General features: G+C 40.6%; 3 protein-coding genes across 4 annotated transcripts; 1 reads left to right on the forward strand and 2 right to left on the reverse strand.

Moving 5' to 3' along the window:
- The first annotated feature begins 166 nt into the window (after positions 1–166).
- On the forward strand, positions 167–6,523 carry LOC5506073 (acid ceramidase). Its single transcript, XM_001626761.3, has 18 exons — positions 167–361; positions 579–626; positions 783–829; positions 1,347–1,431; positions 1,535–1,618; positions 2,060–2,138; positions 2,578–2,652; positions 2,860–2,905; positions 3,046–3,118; positions 3,431–3,502; positions 3,746–3,800; positions 3,898–3,979; positions 4,281–4,365; positions 4,514–4,560; positions 5,243–5,333; positions 5,417–5,449; positions 5,525–5,581; positions 5,905–6,523. Exons 1-18 carry the CDS (start codon positions 293–295, stop codon positions 5,992–5,994), a joined length of 1,218 nt encoding a protein of 405 aa, XP_001626811.1. The 5' UTR covers positions 167–292; the 3' UTR covers positions 5,995–6,523.
- Positions 6,524–6,683: 160 nt separating this feature from the next.
- LOC5506076 lies at positions 6,684–14,481 on the reverse strand. The gene is made up of 5 exons (XM_032374403.2): positions 14,049–14,481; positions 12,135–12,446; positions 11,626–11,769; positions 8,400–8,526; positions 6,684–7,301 (listed from the first exon to the last, which is right to left on the reverse strand). Exons 1-5 carry the CDS (start codon positions 14,104–14,106, stop codon positions 7,226–7,228), a joined length of 717 nt encoding a protein of 238 aa, XP_032230294.1. The 5' UTR covers positions 14,107–14,481; the 3' UTR covers positions 6,684–7,225.
- A 1,454-nt stretch (positions 14,482–15,935) lies between these two features.
- Positions 15,936–22,630, reverse strand: LOC5506072 (nucleoporin p58/p45). 2 transcript variants are annotated; one of them, XM_032374402.2, is made up of 9 exons: positions 21,932–22,630; positions 21,079–21,144; positions 20,463–20,562; positions 19,854–19,928; positions 18,709–18,907; positions 18,123–18,205; positions 17,606–17,699; positions 17,167–17,244; positions 15,936–16,661 (listed from the first exon to the last, which is right to left on the reverse strand). In XM_032374402.2, exons 1-9 carry the CDS (start codon positions 22,615–22,617, stop codon positions 16,636–16,638), a joined length of 1,407 nt encoding a protein of 468 aa, XP_032230293.1. In that variant the 5' UTR covers positions 22,618–22,630; the 3' UTR covers positions 15,936–16,635. The 2 variants fall into 2 exon arrangements, with proteins under 2 accessions (XP_032230293.1, XP_032230292.1); XM_032374401.2 differs by having other exon boundaries at positions 15,936–16,665; positions 21,932–22,629.
- Positions 22,631–22,687: the final 57 nt, after the last annotated feature.

Genomic DNA, 22,687 nt, shown 5'->3' on the forward strand with positions numbered 1-22,687 from the left:
GTAAAACTATTTCCTTATAAATCTGTATGAAACTAAAATCTTCAGATAATAGTATTTTTGGCTTCGTATACCAAAATAACTTTTCGATAAATATTCCTTTATATAATTATTATGAAAAAAAGTTATATGATTGACTTGTCCAACTTACCCCTCCCCGGATAGTGTTATTTTGTCATTTTCCGCGGGTCATATGATTCTCTTGTGCAAGAGGTATCCAGAGAGTTGTAACCCCCTGCACCAAGCGCAAGTGTTTTTAACTTCCAACGGGACACTCGTGTCCCTAGACTAAGTCATGGCGAAGGCGTTGGTAGCTCGACTAACTACTGTTCTAATTGTTTGTGGCATTACACATACATTTACGGTAAGAATGCTGTCTGGACGATTGTTTTGTCATTTGGAATTGACATCTCTTCACTTTCTAACAAACACTACAACAAACAAGTGACAATTTGTGAAGATCTGTGTGGCCGTCTTATTATCTGCAAGTTTTAATGCTTCAAAAGATAAAGCACCATATGACTTCTTATATTTAAAGGGCTAACATTTACTGTCCCTTTTTACTTTTTTGACTACTGCAGATCCCTCACAGAAATGTATTGGATTCTTTCAAAGATACAACCCAAAAGGTATGCTACTGTACAAGTTTAGGTTGTTCTTCATTTTAACTACTACTGTATGATGTTCTCAAGTGGCTCTGTTTAAACATATGTGTTTCTGCCTGCTCTTGTTTCTGCCTGCTCTTGTTGTTGAAGTAAAATCATGTGCTTGTTTACGTTTTCCAGTTTTCTGATGATAGCTGTGTGGACAACGCATACCCACCAACAGATGAGTGAGTTTTTTTCTGAAAGGCCTGTAAAACACAGGGGCATAGCCAGGATTTCTAACAGTAGGGGCCCCAAATGATCCTTTAAGCCATTTCCCCCCAGAATTTCAAATAATATCCGATACATTTACTATATTTTTTTTGCTGCTAGAGGGGGTGGGGGCTGTGGACCCTCCCCTGGCTACGCTTACAGTTGGGTCTAGCGGAAGGTTGAGTGGGTGCAGTCTCCTATTTTTTTCTAGTTTTGTATAGACATTTATTTCTTGCATTCCTATAAATGGTATGTGTTTGGTCTCTTTGTTCTCATTTTAAAATATTCTCCACTTTCAGGCAATGCCTAAATCTCTATATTTGGCATTCTTTTTTATATAAGACAGACAAGGAACACACTTTGACAAAAAGTCTAGTTATTCATCTTAAGAATTTGACACAATTGGATGGGAGAGAAAGTTTTTATATCAATTTTAATATTTTAGAATGCAAGGCAATTGTATTTGAGTGACAAAAATTTTTGTATTTGTAGTCCAAAGGTGGAAACAGAAGTAATAAATCTGGATCTAGCTCCCCAAGATAGATACAATGACTTGGTCGCAAAAAAAGGAAAAGAGGTATTCATTTCATATGTAAAACTTATTGTATCAGATACTATATGTAGTGTACTTTAATCACTCATCCCAAACTGGACTGCTACATATTTCCCATTGTTTTCAGATGCACGATTTGTTGAATTATATCAATAACTTCACAAGCTTTATTGATCATGGGAAGCTGTTCGGAATAATCGACAAAGATCTGGTAAGTCTGCCTACATTCAACAACAAAGTTGACAACAATCACACACACTAGTCAACTACAAATGGCTTTCATGATTCCACAATCTATAATCAGTAGTGGATCTGGGGGGGGGGGGGGGGTAGGGTTCCAAATGGAAATTGTTATGTGAAGAAAAATGCATGTCCCTACCCATTCCTTTTGCTGCATTTTTTTTAACACAGGAAATAGTGATGTTAGAGTACCAGCATAACGTGAAAAGTATTCCTTCTTAGCACCCTGATTGGTACACATTTTATCAATAAAACTGTTATTTGTTTTATTTTTATTATTTTATTTTATTTTATTTTATTTTGTTTTGTTTTATTTATTTATTTAAAAAGTACCTGCACGCCTTTTGTCACCGAGCCAGACCCCCCCTTTAGTGAAAAGCTAGATTCGACCCTGACTATTCATGTCTCATAGGGACCATTGACAGAAACACTGCCCTCACCATATAAAGAGGAGATCCAAGGTCTATCCACAGCATCAGGACTAGCCCAAGGTATTTACTTTTGATGATAGGAATTACATTACATTGTGTAAATTGTAAAGCACCATGGTCTCAAGCCCTTACAAGCTATTATAAATAATACCACTACTGCTACCTTTATTATAAAGTGGTTGTCTTGTAAGTGTTCATCCTGCATTCAGATTCCAATTTTCAAAATCCAAAAGATATTTGAAGCTATTGAAATGCTGTAGTTTATACACGGCAGCATAAATATATAATATACAGTAGCTTTATTCAGATTTCACCCCAGTCTGATGACCTCTATGAGAGGGGAACGTGCAGGTAACTGTTAAGTGTGTCCCGCCATTAAATTTATTTATTGCCCAGCCTTGCACATTTAGATGACAAGAATATGTTATGATAAACTTTTAAGTATTTGAAACATTATAGACTTCTTGCTAGATGAATTTGTTTGTAATCTATTTAAAAGGGGAAGTCCTCTTGTACAACATATTCTATGAGGTGTTTACCGTCTGTACATCTATTGTTGCCGAGGACAAGAAAGGTAAGCATTAACAAAGTTGTAACAGCCATTTCAGCTATGAAGTTTGTTTTCAGTTTGTTTGTTATAAAAACATTGCAGTATTAGCAGGCTAAAGTTTCCATAGATCAGTGGGGGTGGTTTTTTTCATAAGATTACACATACAATGTACTGTATATATAAAAGAAAGTTACTTATTTACATGCTTGATAAGTATTTTATCTGTTCTAGGACACATATTTCATGCAAGAAACCTTGACTTTGGACTTTTCCTTGGGTATGCAATTTTTCTTCAACCTTTTCATGTAGTTGTGTGTTACATTTATAAATAGTGTTCTAAGAGTGAAAGTCTAAAATGCTATAACATTTCCATCATAATTTATTATCTTTTTTTTTTTTGCCTTGATGTACTTTCAGCTGGGATAACAAGACTGACACATGGGCTCTTAGTGAGATACTGAGACCCTTAGTTATCAACTTAGACTACAAGGTATGTATAGTTTTTTATCACCAGCATGATGTTTGTCTCATTCACTGGCAATTTTTAAGCAGAATTTACCAAAAAATAAAATAGAACTGACATTTTCCTATTTCAGTGGAATGTGACAAAAAATTAAAATTCATTTCTCTTAGTTTAATATTAAATTATAAAGAAATTCTGGAACTGACCCAGCTAGGCTTGATTTCAAGCTCGTTTCTGTAAGCCCACAGTACATGGATGAGGCCAAGCCACAGCTGGAAATTGAACCTAAGCTCCAGCATGCCCTTGCTTGTATTTATTCATCTTATTCTCATAACCTAGAGAGGAGGGAAGACAGTCTACCAGACGGTTACTTTTGCTGGATATATTGGGGTCATCACTGGAATTAAACCAGTAAGAAAGTGTATTTTTTGTACTTATTTATACACAGCACAAGGTGAACAAGGCAAACCCCTCGGTAAACAACTGTGTAGCCAAATGGGAAACTACAAAAAAAATCTGGATCGATCGATCGATTTTTTTCTGGTTACAGGTTTCCTGCGTAGTAAACCCATCCATACCAGCCACCAATCATCTATTCCTAAAATTTTCTATGCCAAAGCCAACTTTGTATTTATTGTGACTCTTGCAATTTAGGGGGTTTTGACTGTGACATTAAATGAACGATTCAACATCAATGGTGGTTTTATTGGTAAGTAAACTTTGCTGAATACAAATTTGTTTGATGTTGTTGTATATTGTATGTGTGTTTCTTTTTTTTTAAGTAAAACATATAATTTATTTCTAAGGTATTCTGGAGTGGATCCTAGGCCAAAGGACTTCTCAGTGGACAAGTTTTCTTACAAGAAACGTACTGGAATCAGCAAAAAGGTTAACAGATAAGAGCTGCTGGTGGAAAATCAGACATAATATTAATATTAAAATTAGTTTGCACTTTTTTTTATAAAAAATCTAATTCAAGAAAACTTTTTTTATAATTAAAAAGTGTTTCTTCTTTTTTGACTGGTTCTTTCAATAAAATAATAATTTTTAAATCATGTTTTTACAGCAAAATATCTGTTTCAATCCTCATAACATTTTTAACATGCCTCATCAAAAAAAATTTTTGTGTTTAACAATATTTATTACCTTTGACAAGACCTTGAAGTTAGAAAAGTATTTACATTTTTAGCTACAAAGAAGCCTATGACATGCTCACAAACACAGAGGTCCTAGCACCAGTGTACTACATTCTCGGAGGAACCAAATCTGGCCAGGTAAAGCTTGTTTGTCTTGCACATAAAGCTTGTTTGTCTTGCACATAAAGCTGTAAATCCTGGAGCAGGCCATAGTGCTTTGGCGTTAATATCCTGTAAATCCTGGAGCACTCTTTTACCCTGACATAATTCTGAAATTGTTTTTTAGGGTGCTGTCATAACTCGCTCTAGAACAAAGACTTTGGATGTTCAGGGGTATGTATACTACCATGGCATACTATGGGCAGACAAACTTAACTGTATGTCTGCCCATACATATCCAACAAAAGATAGCACCATATTACAAAACGCATTCACACAGCAGCTTCAAGAGAGCTAAACGTGACAGGTGACTTGCACTTGACTTTTTGAACATAAAACAAAAATGACTGCACCTGTTATACCAGAGAGTGATGAAAAAATAAAATATTTCAAGCCTTAAACTTGGCGCGGTTTTTCGTTTTTTTTTTCATATTTTATTCCACGTAATTGCGGTTTCTCTAGACTGCGTGGTTTATTATTATCAACTTATAATGACGGTTTTGCGTTTTCTGTGCGGTTTCTTTGTGGTTTCTGTGCGTTTTTCTGTGCGGTTTCTGTGCGTTTTTCTGTGCGGTTTCTGTGCGTTTTTCTGTGCGGTTTCTGTGCGGTTTTTTTGCGGTTTCTGTGCGTTTTCCTGTGCGGTTTTGCGGTGTGGTTTTTGCACTCTCTTCACGCCCCCCTCTTTTACTGGCTGATTCGTAAGCGCTGAATTATTTGGATTTTTTTCAAAAAGATTGTTGAATTTCAAAGGAATTACAAAGGAGCGGCTATTCAACATTCTTGAGATTCTGGGAAATACTATGTACTTGTTTCTTGTGTACGATGAGATATTGGTTATGCTTATCTTTCATTCTAGATTACTACTGGCGAATGACACTTGGTTTGTGCTTGAAACAAACTATGACCCTTGGGGTCCCCCCCTTGTCATAGATGACAGACGAACCCCGGTAAGAAGGGAAAAAGTTGGTGTTGGATGTGGTGTTGGAGTAAATCTATTATAAGTTTAAATTCCATTGTTTTCGTCTTTTAGGGAAAAATGTGTATGAACAAGATGGGGCAGTCTGTAAGTATTCCCAGATTTGGATACCGTATAAAAACTATAGCAGGCATTTTGCTGAAGTATTGGTTTACTTTCTAGGCTGTCTCCTTCCAAGGGTTGTACAATGTGCTTTCTACGCAACCAGTGCTGAACAAGGTAAGGTCCACAGCCCTAACATTTCTTGTCTTTCGCAAAAAAAGTTCGAAAAAGGAATATACTGGGAAGAATATTTTTTAGGCGTGTACCCAGATTGGCTGAGGGGGTTGCGTAGTCATATGTATCATATGGAAAAAGCATAGGAATTGAAGATTAACAAATGACCCACTTTTTGGCCGCCAGGGGGGGGGGGGAGGTGCACCCCCCTGTCCCGTGTGTACGGGCCTGTTTTTTTTACTAGGGACGAGAATCAGCCCCACTTATGTGAAAAGTTTATGATTGGCCTTTGTACTTAGCAGCTTCATGTTCCTACCTTTTTTTAGCTGACTACCTATACTGTTGTGATGCAAGCATCCTCGGGTAAAATGGAATCGTACATCAGGCACTGCGAAGACCCTTGCTTCCCTTGGTGACCCACGGGAAGGACGACAATTAAAAAAGAACCTTATATGGGATGATGCCTAGTGCACACTAGTTACATAACGACATAACGACATGGGAGCGAGCACTCTTATCTTCGTATGTCGGACTTATAAGAGTGCGCGCGCCTATATTGTTATGTCGTTATATCACTAGTGTGCACTAGGCATAATTAGATATGTGGTTTAAGAAAAAAAAAGGCCACACCCCCAGATTGACACGAAGGACAACCGCGCAGGAGAATACCTACAAAAAAACGACGGCGTCTTTGATTCTAGAAGCTTTCAACCTTTACCATGTCGTCCGCCACTTTATTTGTGAAGGATCGTGTTGATTTTTTTTATTATTGTTATTGATTATAGATGCAATGCAGGCATGTAAAAGGGTCGGAAATGGATTTTTCTGTTTATAATTTCCTCCAATACATCCTCTGTACAGCCGTAAGGCTGTATTTTGGTTGACGTACAATTTTTTGTAAAAATGAAAAAAAAGTAACTTGAAAATAAACTTCGCTAAATAAAATCGTCTACAAACACACTTTTCTTTTCGATCGATAATAAAGACTAGCAAAATGGGCAGAGAAAATGTTAGCGGGAAGGAATTGGTGGAGGTAGGGTGTTAGGGGAGGAAAATGAGGGGGTGACCGCCAAAAAGCGGTCTAAGCAAAATCCATATTCCTTGCTCCCTTTTGCTCATCCCTTCACGGATTTATTTGTATTTATTCAACACAGTTATAACATTTACTGCGATATTCAATATTGATAAGATAAAGGAACTCCCGAAGGAAACTACAAATTTTAAAGAGAAATAAAATGAAGAACCGAGCACAGGCTCACCGTTTTAACCCGGGAGCGCAGAAAAATGCTTGCTCACACTTGCCCCTGAGAGCGAGTCAGGCGCGTACACAGCCCTCCCCCCCACCCTCCGTGCACGCACACACATACACTTTTTGTGGAAGGAATATTCAAATTTCTATATGATACATATGAGTGCACACCCCCCCCCCCCCCCCCCCCCCACACACACACACACACACACTCAGCCAATCCTGGGTACGCGCCTTAAATTGTAAAAACACCGCAACCTCTTTATTTTTCCAGACGGCATATGCAAAATTTTCCTCTGATATATTCTAGCCTCCGCCCCATGTCTCAAAAGAAGAGAGAGAGAGGGGAGGGGGAGCGAGAGTTTCTGCGAAGGCATGTGATAAATGGCGGCTCTAGCTTAGACGGCGTTTTCGTTGGCTTTTGTCATATGACCGAGCTCTGCTGTCTTTTGTCTGTTGTAGAGCTTGTAAAACCTGGGAAAATAACATTTACTATATTATATATTTACTATAAACACTTTTTGCAATGCTTAGTGCAAACAAATCCAAGAGCCACTTGCAACACGGGCTATAGGATAATTTGACTACGTAGTAAATGTGGACTTTAAAAGCACACTAGCATACATACATTGGCACCAGTCGGGCCAAGACGGGACGCTAGCACAGTCTATTACCCGTGCAGTTCGGCAACCATGGACAGCTGTTTAGGATAGTTGGCTATCCGACGGAGTTTTAGACTAGCAAAGGTCGCATGCGTGATCCACACAATTGGCATCACGCTAGCCCGGTCGCAGCTCTAGATCCCACATGGATCTAAGCTGTGGTTTAAAGCACTTCGTTCGAGTCGAAGTCGCCCTGCAGTTTTTTTTGCCGATGAAGTTTAACTGAGGCAAACCGGCTATGCCATGCTGACGAGTCCTAATAAGGACGAAACAGCTGTCCATGGTTGCCGAACTGAACGGGTAATAGGCTGTGCTAGCGTCCCGTCTTGGCCCGACTGGTGCCAATGTTTGTATGCTAGTGTGCTTTTAAAGTCCGTAATAAAGTCTAATGTCTTGTTAGTGTTGAATAAAGCACGTATCCCTACTTTGACTGGATGTATTTGCCTTGGTTTCGCTCATGCAGCGAGCTCTGTCCCTACGCGCTGTGTAACCGCCGCCACCTGGTAAATGAGTAACTCGACCCCCAGCGGCGGTTTTTTTTCCCCATTAATTAACGAGGAAGAGAAAAAACGCGCCGCTGGGGGTTGAGGTGGTCGAGTTACTCATTTACCAGGTTGAGGAGGCATTTCAAATTATCCTAAAGCCCGTGATAAGACAAAACCAACCCGCGTTATTTACAATAATCCCAAGCAATAATAGTTAGCATATGCCCATGCTGTAGCCCTTGGGACATAACCCATGGGTCTATCCCGTTGTACCCCCCTCTATTAATTCTTACCAGCTCCCCCTCCCCCCTGGCATAAATACTGAATGGTTCCTAAAAAGCCCACTTATATATAGAGATATCAGTAGACCGGAACTGTAGAGTCCTGTGGAAAAAGTAAACGGAAAAAAATCGCTGAAGATTTACCGTTGATTAATGTGTAGTCTCCATACAAGGACGACTATACTGATGACTAGGATCACAATTAGGCCCGCCATCGGCACGACGACGTATAGCAGCCAGTTGAATGTTTGTTTGTTTGAAAGTTCTGATCCTGTAAAACAAAACAATGTTTATAGCGACACCTTACTTGCTTGGGGCAAGCTTATCTTACTCACGGGCAATAAGTTACATATAGATACTTGCGCTATATAAATAAAGCACTCTTAGTGACATATTAGAGATATATTTCTTCCTTGCGTGAATTTTTTTCGCCAACTCCCAACCCCCATCCCCCTATCATCACTTCTCTACTGGTCCGTACCTTACCTACTCAACCTCTTGTAGGCTCCACCAGCTCTTGAGTGGGGCGAACACTTTTTTATATAGTCAACCTCTTGTAGGCTTCACCAGTTTTTGTACTTCTCTATTTACCTTTTTGTGGGCTCCACTATTTCTTGGATGGGGCACGGGTACTCCAATATGTCACCTTTCTTTTGTAGGCTCCATCAGCTCTTATGTGGAACGCACACTTCCTAATAAACTCATCCTTTTGTAGGCTCCACTAGTTCATGGCACGGGTACGGGTACTTTCTCTACTAATCTTTTGTAGGCTCTACTAGTTCATGGCACGGGTACTTTCTCTACTTACCTTTTGTAGGCTCCACTAGTTCATGGGTAGAGCACGGGTACTTTCTCTACTAATTTTTTGTAGGCTCTACTAGTTCATGGCACGGGTACTTTCCCTACTTAACTTTTGTAGGCTCCACTAGTTCATGGGTAGGGCACGGGTACTTTCTCTACTTACCTTTTGTAGGCTCCACTAGTTCATGGGTAGGGTACGGGTACTTTCTCTACTTACCTTTTGTAGGCTCCACTAGTTCATGGGTAGGGCACGGGTACTTTCTCTACTTACCTTTTGTAGGCTCCACTAGTTCATGGGTAGGGCACGGGTACTTTCTCTACTTACCTTTTGTAGGCTCCACTAGTTCATGGGTAGGGCACGGGTACTTTCTCTACTTACCTTTTGTAGGCTCCACTAGTTCATGGCACGGGTACGGGTACTTTCTCTACTTACTTTTTGTAGGCTCCACTAGTTCATGGCACGGGTACGGGTACTTTCTCTACTTACCTTTTGTAGGCTCCACTAGTTCATGGGTAGGGCACGGGTACTTTCTCTGCTTTCCTTTTGTAGGCTCCACTAGTTCATGGGTAGGGCACGGGTACTTTCTCTACTTACCTTTTGTAGGCTTCACTAGTTCATGGCACGGGTACGGGTAATTTCTCTACTTACCTTTTGTAGGCTCCACTGGTTCATGGGTAGGGCACGGGTACTTTCTCTACTAATCTTTTGTAGGCTCCACTAGTTCATGGGTAGGGCACGGGTACTTTCTCTACTAATCTTTTGTAGGCTCCACTAGTTCATGGCACGGGTACGGGTACTTTCTCTACTTACCTTTTGTAGGCTCCACTAGTTCATGGGTAGGGCACGGGTACTTTCTCTACTTACCTTTTGTAGGCTCCACTAGTTCATGGGTAGGGCACGGGTACTTTCCCTACTTACCTTTTGTAGGCTCCACTAGTTCATGGCACGGGCACGGGTACTTTCTCTACTAATCTTTTGTAGGCTCCACTAGTTCATGGCACGGGTACGGGTACTTTCTCTGCTTACCTTTTGTAGGCTCCACTAGTTCATGGGTAGGGCACGGGTACTTTCCCTACTTACCTTTTGTAGGCTCCACTAGTTCATGGCACGGGCACGGGTACTTTCTCTACTAATCTTTTGTAGGCTCCACTAGTTCATGGCACGGGTACGGGTACTTTCTCTGCTTACCTTTTGTAGGCTCCACTAGTTCATGGGTAGGGCACGGGTACTTTCTCTACTTACCTTTTGTAGGCTCCACTAGTTCATGGCACGGGCACGGGTACTTTCTCTACTAATCTTTTGTAGGCTCCACTAGTTCATGGCACGGGCACGGGTACTTTCTCTACTTACCTTTTGTAGGCTCCACTAGTTCATGGGTAGGGCACGGGTACTTTCTCTACTAATCTTTTGTAGGCTCCACTAGTTCATGGCACGGGTACTTTCTCTACTAATCTTTTGTAGGCTCTACTAGTTAATGGCACGGGTACTTTCTCTACTTACCTTTTGTAGGCTCCACTAGTTCATGGCACGGGTACGGGTACTTTCTCTGCTTACCTTTTGTAGGCTCCACTAGTTCATGGGTAGGGCACGGGTACTTTCTCTGCTTACCTTTTGTAGGCTCCACTAGTTCATGGGTAGGGCACGGGTACTTTCTCTACTTACCTTTTGTAGGCTCCACTAGTTCATGGCACGGGCACGGGTACTTTCTCTACTAATCTTTTGTAGGCTCCACTAGTTCATGGCACGGGTACGGGTACTTTCTCTGCTTACCTTTTGTAGGCTCCACTAGTTCATGGGAAGGGCACGGGTACTTTCCCTACTTACCTTTTGTAGGCTTCACTAGTTCATGGCACGGGCACGGGTACTTTCTCTACTAATCTTTTGTAGGCTCCACTAGTTCATGGCACGGGTACGGGTACTTTCTCTGCTTACCTTTTGTAGGCTCCACTAGTTCATGGGTAGGGCACGGGTACTTTCCCTACTTACCTTTTGTAGGCTCCACTAGTTCATGGCACGGGCACGGGTACTTTCTCTACTAATCTTTTGTAGGCTCCACTAGTTCATGGCACGGGCACGGGTACTTTCTCTACTTACCTTTTGTAGGCTCCACTAGTTCATGGGTAGGGCACGGGTACTTTCTCTACTAATCTTTTGTAGGCTCCACTAGTTCATGGCACGGGTACTTTCTCTACTAATCTTTTGTAGGCTCTACTAGTTAATGGCACGGGTACTTTCTCTGCTTACCTTTTGTAGGCTCCACTAGTTCATGGCACGGGTACGGGTACTTTCTCTGCTTACCTTTTGTAGGCTCCACTAGTTCATGGGTAGGGCACGGGTACTTTCTCTGCTTACCTTTTGTAGGCTCCACTAGTTCATGGGTAGGGCACGGGTACTTTCTCTACTTACCTTTTGTAGGCTCCACTAGTTCATGGGTAGGGCACGGGTACTTTCTCTGCTTACCTTTTGTAGGCTCCACTAGTTCATTGCACGGGTACGGGTACTTTCTCTGCTTACCTTTTGTAGGCTCCACTAGTTCATGGGTAGGGCACGGGTACTTTCTCTGCTTACCTTTTGTAGGCTCCACTAGTTCTTGGGTGGGACACGGGCGCGGAGAGGATCCATCAGTTGGTAAACTTGTGGATTGTAGTGTGGTGTCCTCAGTGGCGATGGGTGTGGTTTTGTTATTAGTCCAAGGCGCAGTTGTTGGCTTTCCTTAAATGCGAAGAAACATGCTGTTAGCGAATTATTTACAAATGGCAATACTCATTGTTTTTTACTTGAGCGCAACATGTTATTATTAGTGGAGCTTGAACTTTTAAAGCCGATTTTGTAATTTCGTTATCGCCAAAGAAATACATATTTCGTCTGGAAATACCACCTGGGACTGTCTTTTGCCAAAAATGGGTTATGTGTGTCAGAACACAAGTCTAGATTGATTAAGATAGTTGCGATTGCGCGCTTATTTTAGACAAGGCGATTTTTTTTTGCCAAAAAAAAAAATACAAATTAGGCTATAAAAAGTCATTTTATTTTCCAGTCGCGTCAATAAGTCGTGTATACTGTCTTATGATATTTACCACCCTGTGTTGCCTCTAGAGAACAATTGTTGCTGTCCCATCCGTCAGACAAGCCGTCTTCGTTGTACGCCGCGACTTTGAAGCAGTACATTACCCCGGGCTTGAGCCCAGTGATGTTACACGCGTGGGCACCCAGACAGGACGGTTGCGCGCCAGCAAAGGTCTTTGACTTGTAGCCCGCATAGCTGTTCGCATGGACTTTATAGAAGACGTGGTACCCTGTACTGTTGTCTATGGTATTCCAAGCGATGATCACCGACGTATTTGACAAGGGGTCCACATACGTCACTTGAGGGGAGGGAATAGGCGGAGCTAAAAAATAATTTAAAAAACATATCATCAAATACTACGTCCAGTGCAACAAGCCCCAGCTTGCTAGCCCAGCAATGCTTTGTGGACGCCGTGTCGCATACGGCCTCAAATATTGGAAGGGGGAGTGGGGGAGGATGCCTAAACATTGAGAATATATTTAGGGCCACAGTTACGCACCTACTGGTTATATACTTATATTTTCCAAAAAACATATTGATGAAGCACGCGCCACCGCGCCTTATCCACTGCTACCGCTCTGGTTGTTGGTATCTTGTGATCAACCGAGCGCAGCGGTGCGAGCAATGATATAGTGAGTGGCGCCGCTGTTTTGGCTGATTTGCAAGGGGCTTTTCCATATTATCGCACTCGGTCGCAGCTAATTGTGCTGTACGATCGCGAATCGTTTTCCTTATGGCAAACGATCGTAGGCCCGCACCAAGGATTTTTTTTACCCTTTCCACGGGCGGGGGGGGGGGGGGGGGGGGGTGAGGAATAAATCTGTTCCCTTTAATCTCACGGGCGGGGGGGGGGGGGGGGGTGGGGGTGGGGGGGGGAGTGAGGAATAAATCTGTTTCCTTTAATCTCAAACACATCTATACACATCCTTGACTGTTTATATATATACTTCTGGATTCTTATCTTCTGACCAATTTAATTTGATAGTTAATTCTCATAGGGTGCTGTCTCGCAAACTCATAAACCACTCGATGATTAGCCTCTCTATCTTGCCCCATGCACGATATGTTATACGCGTGGAGGAGTCGCAGTGTACTCGTGCTTTTCTCGCATTCGCAGCTTGTAGAATGGTATTGTGCCACAAGCTTGGAGATATTGGGGAACATATCACTATGACACTTCTTTAGAGCTTGCACTGCTGCGCTTGGTCTATCATTGCTCTTGGTCTATCATTTCCATTGAGGTGACATGCATGCTTATTCTCGTCTTTGCTGTTGTGATGTTGACACTCGACTCTCCCTCCTCCCGCAAGGCAATGGCGGCCCCAAAACAGCACTGCTACCGCAACACATTTGATTATATGCTTGTTCTGTTCTATGTTACGTCTCTTCTCGTCATCATGGAGGAGTTTAATTAAGTTTTTTATGCAATTGCAGTATCTCCACGGGACTATTACTATCGGATTTAGATAGGACCCTTTGCAACCCCCCCCCCCACCACCACCACCACCACCACCCTCTGGGTTCGATGGGGCCTGATTGTTTACCAGGAGGACTAAACAAGCCAGAAACGCCGCCGGCTAGCACTAAGCCTTCACGTTCACCTATGTCCGGAGGTTTTTGAAAATGGATAACGTGTGGGCGGGAGGAGTAAACGGAGGAAAAAAGTTTGGTTATCACTCACTAGAATTTTTTGTTCGATCACTGAACCCAATCGTTCCCGAAGGTGTTCGATTGAAAAAAAAATTGAGTCACGTCGAAATAAAATACAAACTTCTCGGTACTTGTTAGATAACGGAATGTAAACAACAATGCCGGAGTTAGGATAAAATATCAACTACGCATAGAATATCGAACTCTAATATCGGTTTTGGAATTCGTTTGAGCATCGCAAAACTACAAAGTTTCGAACTTTCCCTCGCCTTACCAGCAATAGTGAGCCCCAACAACAAACAGCAGCTAGAGGCTATCCAAACAGCATCCATCACGGAATCCAAGCACCTCCACCGATCCTGAGAGGCTTTTGTGAGAATTCCACCTCCACTCGATAGACTTGGGTAAATTCCAACTCCACTCGATAGACTTGTGAGAAAATTCCACCTTCACTTGATAAACTTGTGAGAAGAAATTCACCTCCACTCGATAGAGTTTTGCAAAAAATTCCCCCTTAACTCGATAAACTTGTGTAAAGAATTTCACTACCCCGCGAGGCTATAGGATTTGTGTAGGGTCAAAGTGAGCAACCCTCAAGCCGCTAGTATAACGCCAAACACACTAGGCACCTTGAAGCCGAGATACCTAGAGGTCTGTCTATTCTCAAGGTCAGAGACGATCAAGGGTTCTGTTATTCTTTTACAGGATAGGGGTTCTTTTAGATGTTATCAGTTCATGATCTCATTAAAAAGTCCTAGTGTTGGCCCTTAGTGTTGGCTAAAGCGTAACAGAACACCTTTCCCTGATTACGCAAAAAATAGAATGAGGAAAATCCGGGAATCACCAAGTTATCCACTACAAGAGTTCAGGATAATAGAAGATAATAATAAGACAGATGCGAAAGGCAAAGAAACTTAATTCGGGAAGTATAACAATTAATATATCATAGAGGTGACATGGGTATCAGCACTAGGACAATCTTGTTTATGTTCTGCACAAAAAAACACCTTCGGAGGGTGAACAATGTAAAAACGAAAATAATCCTGTTTATAGAAGCGACATCGAATAATTAAGTCAGTCATTTTTTGACACTAAATAAATACAATTTGAATTAAGGTATGACCTTACTACACGATGTATCGTGATATTGTATACACGAAAGTGGAAGGCCGATATGACTTTGCAGGTTTCGTGACTTTGAGATGACGATTTGAATTCGAATGTATTGAATTATATTTTATTTTTCTTTATATATGGAACCTTTGACAATTAATTTGATGGTACATGGTTAATTTTAGCGTTAAGTATTACAAAGTGCGTCAATTATCACAAAGTGCGTCAAGTATAACAAAGTACGTCAAGTATTACAAAGTGCGTCAAGTATTACAAAGTGCGTCAAGTATTACAAAGTGCGTCAAGTATTACAAAGTGCGTCAAGTATTACAAAGTGCGTCAAGTATTACAAAGTGCGTCAAGTATTACAAAGTGCGTCAAGTATTACAAAGTGCGTCAAGTATTACAAAGTACGTCAGGTATTACAAAGTGCGTCAGGTATAACAAAGTGCGTCAGGTATAACAAAGTGCGTCAGGTATTACCAAGTACGTCCAATATTACAAAGTGCGTCAAGTATTACCAAGTACGTCCAATATTACAAAGTGAGTCAGGTATTACAAAGTTAGTCAGGTATTACAAAGTGCGTCAGGTATTACAAAGTGTGTCAAGTATTACAAAGTGCGTCAGGTATTACAAAGTGTGTCAAGTATTACAAAGTGCGTCAGGTATTACAAAGTGCGTCAAGTATTACAAAGTGCGTCAAGTATTACCAAGTACGTCCAATATTACAAAGTGCGTCAGGTATTAGAAAGTGCGTCAGGTATTACCAAGTACGTCCAATATTACAAAGTGTGTCAAGTATTACAAAGTGCGTCAGGTATTACAAAGTGCGTCAGGTATTACCAAGTACGTCCAATATTACAAAGTGCGTCAGGTATTACAAAGTGTGTCAAGTATTACAAAGTGCGTCAGGTATTACAAAGTGCGTCAAGTATTACAAAGTGCGCCAAGTATTGCAATGCGTTGCCGGTGCCCAAATACACGGGCCGTTCAACCCCAAAACTAGGAATAATGAGTCGATTTTTAAAATAACTTTCGAAAACTTGCTAATTAAAACTGAACTTTTATTCGTCATTTATATAGAATTGTTGTCGTTAGTGCATCATGCAAACTTTAACGGGTGACAAAAGAGTAGAGAATATACCTAAAACGCTACTTTTCATACTTGAGTGATTGTTGGTAGTTTATCCCCCTTTCCAACAAAACGATGCACATGATGTTTAATAGCAACTTTGTCAGAAGGGGTGCGGGGGTAAATTTTCATAGAAAGAGGTTCCCAGTCGGTTGAAACATGCATTATCTTCACTAATTTTGCCCCATGTCATAAGCACAGTTCAATCCCATGAATGCGTCGGTAGATGGATCTGAGAGATTTTATCAAGGTTAGCCCACCAAAACGGCACGCGCCCTCCTCTCTAAATTTCTCTAGCCTCCCCATCTGTTCATCTCTTTTTGCCTCGTTTGCTTCCAGCAGGAGGGCGTTGAAGTTCGAATTTCTGCTTCGTTCCGAATGGGGTGGCAGTTGCCTGTGGTGTTACACCAAACGAGGCACCAAGGCCCGTGTTTGTCGGGGCCCCAAAACCGAGCCCAGAAATGGACCCAGCTGCTGTTGCACCAAGAGTGTTGCTAGCAAGGCCACCAAGTGAGGAAGTGCCGCTAACAGTGGTGCCTAGGCTGGACCCAAAGGTATTTGATACCAACGAGCTCGCTTGGCTACCCGTACTGCTTCCTCCAAACCCTGTGGTCTTCAGGCTAGAAAGTTGGTTGCCGAGGCTACCTGGGTAGGAGAAGACATGTCAAGCAGGTGTCCTTGCGTCAACTGTATATAATACAGGGAGGGGGAGTCATATTGTTAACAATAATTCTTGTGGAAATCAAATGTAGCGACTGCGTCTGTTTGGGTATTAGTTACCCTGACTGGTGACAGTGTCCGTTTGGGTATTAGTTACCCTGACAAGTGACTGTGTCCGTTTGGGTATTAGTTACCCTGACTAGCGACTGTGTCCGTTTGGGTATTAGTTACCCTGACTAGCGAGTGTGTCCGTTTGGGTATTAGTTACCCTGACAAGCGACCGTGTCCGTTTGGGTATTAGTTACCCTGACTGGTGACTGTGTCCGTTTGGGTATTAGTTACCCTGACTGGTGACTGTGTCCGTTTGGGTATTAGTTACCCTGACTAGCGACTGTGTCCGTTTGGGTATTAGTTACCCTGACTAGCGACTGTGTCCGTTTGGGTATTAGTCACCCTGACTAGGTCTGACATGGTATGATAAGTTACCTTGGTTAGTAACAGTAGCCAATGAGGCAGTGTTCCCAGTGGTGTTAAAAGGAGAAGGCCCCACTCCAAGATCTGGATCTAAAAACAAAATATACAGGGCTGTGTTAGTATTGTAGCACAAGAATAACAGCCAGTAAGGGCTGTGTGAGTATTGTAGTAAATGACATTGCTAAAATTGCCAAAATAAAAGGCTTTTTTACAGGAACTACTAGACTTTGTCAAATGATCTATTGAAGAAAGTTGGAGCACAGATAAAGAAATATTACATTTGGTATAAAGACTGATCAACATGGTTGATGGTAAACAACAACATAACTAAAACACCAACGGTACTGCGGGTTACGGTAAAAAACTTGGCAGATGAGACATTCTAACATCCTGCAATATAGTATATAATTTGCTGGTTCAATGTTATTTAAAATATTTGCTTATATCTCACTTGGTTTATTCACTTGCCACTGCCTAACAGTAAACACATCAGTGGGGTCTTTGAAGTAAGCTTTTCTGTAGTTTAAGAAGTGTTCTTTCTGTATCTATAAGATTGAATCAGTAGTTAGCAATATAACATGTTTGTTATTAGTTGGGACATCTGCCACTTGTACATAATAATATAGCCTATTTAGAAACAGCATTTTATCCTGACAAAGGCAAAAGAAGAATTTCTTATTTGGAGGGCGAGTATAAACATTGAAAATGCTATTTTATAGGTGATGAGCATGCTAAACAGTGGAATTTATGTTAGAGGCTATGGAAGGCCAAGTTAGTCCAGATTTAGTGCAAAATTTCTTCATTTCTCAAAGCATGGTTTTGGTGAGCCACCCTCCTCGTTACTGCCCCACCTTATTGTCCCTCTGCTAATGAACTGTTGACACCAAGTTAAGAAAGTTGGTAGTAAAAGGTTTTGGAAAACTTTAAATATCTTCCAAATGGAAGTTGAGCAAAATGCACACAATTACCTTGACTGCTTCATGGATAGAATGCAATTCAGCTGCTAAAGCGATGAAGGTCTCATGGACATGGTGCATAACTTGAGATAGATCTGAAATAAACAAACCTCGTGAGTGTTGGCAAAGCATGTCAGTGTACTGTGCGGCATGTACACCTTGATGTGTGTGCAAGGATGGTGTAAAGTGGACATTGAAGTGTTAGTGTATGGCATGATATAAAGTGTACCTTGATGTGTTAGTGTATAGCATGGTGTAAAGTGGACCTTGATGTCTTTGTGCAAGGATGGTGTAAAGTGGCCCTTGATGTGTTAGTGCATGGCATGATATACAGTGAAAAACCTTGATATGCTAGTGTATGACATGATACCAAATGAACCTCGATGTGTTATGTATGGGGTGATATAAAGTGTACCTGAATGTGTTAGTATATGATATGTTAGTGTGTATGGCATGATGTAAAGTGTACACCTTGATGTGCTAGTGTATGACATGATACCAAATGAACCTCGATGTGTTATGTATGGGGTGATATAAAGTGTACCTGAATGTGTTAGTATTTGATATGCTAGTGTGTATGGCATGATGTAAAGTGTACCTTGTGGTGTCAATGTATGGCCTTGGGATAGAGAGCATAAGTGGCTCTCCATGATGTCAATCTGTTTTTTGTAGACTTGCATCCTCTCTTCAAAGGACTCCACCAGGCGGTGGAAGTATTCTTGTGGTAGTGTGTTCTCATGCTGAAGGGCAGGGGGGATGTCACTAGTCCTCTGACAAATCTCTGCATTCTTAAGTTCCTGTTAATTTTAGTCAAGTCAACATTTATTAGAGAGGTTCGGGTACTGGGCATGTACCACGTCAATTCCAATTATACATATATAATGCGTGAGTGCAGGCGTTCATATAACAGTGCTCAATACATAGGTGTAGAGCGGGATATATCTTGGTATGTAGGAAAAAAACATGCGAACTACTGTTTCATCTCTACAAGCCTGTTTCGTGGTTGCCCACTCATCAGGAGATTCATTCAAAGTCTTTTAATTCATAAATAGGAGGAGGTTTTTGGTCGATTTGAAGCCGTATGTTTCTTTTGAAGACGAAGTGGGATCGGGGTTGAGAAAGAAGTGGGCTTTCCAGCGCATTCTGCATAAAAAATGCTATATATATATATATATTCATGTAATAAATATATTCATATATATATATTCATGTAATATATATATTCATATATTCATGTATGTATATATATATATATATATTCATATATTCATGTATGTATATATATATATATATATATATATATATATATATATATATATATATATATATATATATATATATATATATATATATAGTGTTGGTTTGAGAAAAATACAAACTACATAGGTTTCCCTACAGGTCTGTTTCGTGGTTGCCCACTCATCAGGGCAACCACAATGAGTGGGCAACTGATGAGTGGGCAACCACGAAACAGACCTGTAGGGAAACCTATGTAGTTTGTATTTTTATCAAACCAACACTATACACCGCTCTACTTTCGAGTATTGAGCACTTTCTATGAAAGCCTTCAACCATCATTTTATATATATATATATATATATATATTTATCATTTTCTATTCCCACCTAATACAACATTTTCCGTCTTTTTTATGCTCTTTTAGTAAAGTGAAAATATGCAGCATACTTATCTTCTGTATTTCACATTTCAAAACAATATAAAAAGTTGTTCATAAGTTCTTACTTGAGCAACATCCATTTTCAGATTTTCTACTGAACACCCATCTCTCTGGATACTGTTCAGAACAACAGCAAGTAACTGTAAAGGAAACAAGAGAGAGTGAAGCCTAAGGAAATATGATTTATGATTTGTTCACTGACAATGCCTGTTGCATGTACTATGTGCTGTATTACATCTCATTAACTCCTATGTATGCTGGCATATAAATCATATACATTACAAGACATACACTCTATCATCATAAAAAGTCTTGAAAATATGCATCTTAGCAATGTAATTGAAAATGCTGTGAAGCTTAAATAATACAAGAGCCCAGCTTCTTAGAAATTACATTTTGAAATATTGTTCTCAGGTTGAGCAAAGACATTAAGACATTGACGATATATAGAATGTTTTGAGTTATCTTTCACTTAAAACTTTTCAGCAAGCAGAAGCTTTCCATAACATAAGCTTGAGCTCATCTTTGTGAGTTTGGGCACTTAATCTACTTACCACTTGTTGAAGAACCATTATATGTGAAATCGGAAATATTACCCTTTGTAATAAAAATATTTTATTGACTTGTTTCTGTTCATGCTTTCCTCTGATAAAAATACTGAATACTGCACATACCTGTCTTTGCGCTATTGTGTCCTCACGGACTTTATGCATGGTACTTGCAGAGTAACGTGATATCTCATCACGATGTTCTTTTTGCTCCTTCACATATTTTCTAAAAATAAAACCGGGTTGAAGATGTGTTGAAACGACTATGGTCAAAAGAATATTATATCAGAGAAGAAATAGTAATCATCATAATGATATCATACCAAATTTGGTTATATCAGAGAAGTGACACATCGAAGGGACATAAAAGAACGACTGGGGACGCAATTAACCCTCTGGCAGTGACCACCCCCAGTGACAGTGCTTACTAACCGAGGGCCATATGTTAGAAAACTGTATATTCGGTTAAATATGCTACCCTCAATAAAGATTACAACAACAAACAAAGATTACTCAACCTTACATGCTATATATGCGTAACGTCGATAGATAATGCATAAATCATACTGATGACAACTAAAATTTGCCAGGAAATTGACGTTATAGGACTCATTCCAGCAATGTCAATTCTCTTGCATTGAGAACAGACTTCACAGAAAGAAAGAGGGGAAATAATGTTTAAGGTTTGTGTCTGAAGTCAACATAACACATACAGTACTGGTAGCAGAGATACAACACTTACTTGATGTGCTCCACTATCTCATTGAGTTTGTCTGGCAATGGACTGTCCTTGAGATTCTGTAGCTCACTAGAAAAAAAAACAGTGTTATAAGTTACTTTTGTAAGCCTTTGTACTGTTGTAAGTAAGTTTGCAAGGGATTAAATTTCTCAGGTTAAGCATTTACTTTCAGGTAGGATGCTAATGATGTATATAATTTAACGTTTTTATTTTTTTTTTGGGGGGGGTGCCTTGCATTTTTTAGGAGGGGAAAGGGAACTATGTGGGTTGGGGGGGTTCAAATTTTTCAGCACTAAAAGAAGGCTTTTCAGTAAATCTGGTTCTTGGACAAATAGAAGATTATATCCATACAGAATTTATGGATGAGTACCATCCATACTGGCTATTCACATATCAAAACTTATCAATTTTGTTGGGTGCTTTAGATAGCCCACATCATTTAAAATGTGTCAAGATAAAGAGGGGCTGAAGCATACTAAAGAGTAACAAAAAGTCTATCATATACATCATATATGAGTACACCAAAACAGAGGTTTTTTAATGTAATGGGAAAGTTAGTCGGATAAAATTTTCAACTTCAGGATGAGATTTGCATTTAGTACCATATCACATGTATCCTTTTAAATATGGAGAGAAAAACCTCTGTTTTCAAAAATCTGGATACTTGCACCATATTCCGAATACATGTGCCTAGTATTACTAAGTCACATGTATCTGAAATTTTGGAAATAGGGGTATTTACTACGGTACACATATCTAGAATTTTTGAAAACAGAGGAATTTTCTTCATTTTCTTCTTAGTCCTAAGGAGGACTAAGTTTTACTATGGAGCTATGATGTCGCGGCACAAGCTTACCCTTGCTTGTTGGTGTTCCCATTTGTAGCTCCAGACAGTAGGGTAGAGCTTGACCCTGTTCCACCAAGACCAGTTACAGTGGTAGTAGTAGCTACTGTTGACTTCGCACCCAAAGTCCCTAAGCCACCAAAGCCTAAAGCAGATGTATTTGCACCACTAAAAAGAGAACTAGTTGTGGTAGCTGGTTTAGCTCCGAACAGACCACTAGTTGTGGTTGTTGCCTGAAGGCCGCCTAGCGTCAACCCACTTGAAGCGCCTAAGGATAGACCAGTCGAGCTCGTTGGTTGGCCAAATGAAATGCCTGTAGGTGCGGATGTTGTGCTAGGCTGACCGAATGCAGTGAGTGTAGAAGTACTAGTATTACCGAGTTGACCGAAGCTCAGTCCAGTACTAGCGGACGTTGCTTGTGTGCCGGTAGCGCCAAAACTTATTCCAGTGGTAGTTTTTGTAGCGGCTGGAGTCGCGAATAAACCAGATGTGTTGGCCGTCGTTGTCGCAATTCCCAACGGCTTAATTGCTGAAAAACCGCTAGCTCTGGGAGTACTTGAGCCAAATGGAACCGGACCAGTTCCCCCAGTGGTTGTGCCCCCGAAGGAAAAGCCTGTCCCCAATGTATTTGTAGTTCCAGAACCAAACGTAGCTGCCGCCATTTTCGAATTATGCTTAAATTTCTCTCTCTCCATCATGTCAACTCTAACGAGAGATGTGATTGGCCCACTGGTCCAATTATCCAATCAAATTGGATTTTAGAACGAC

This window comes from Nematostella vectensis, chromosome 10 (assembly GCF_932526225.1).
Source record: "Nematostella vectensis chromosome 10, jaNemVect1.1, whole genome shotgun sequence".
In the NCBI taxonomy this organism is placed as follows: Eukaryota; Metazoa; Cnidaria; class Anthozoa; order Actiniaria; family Edwardsiidae; genus Nematostella; species Nematostella vectensis.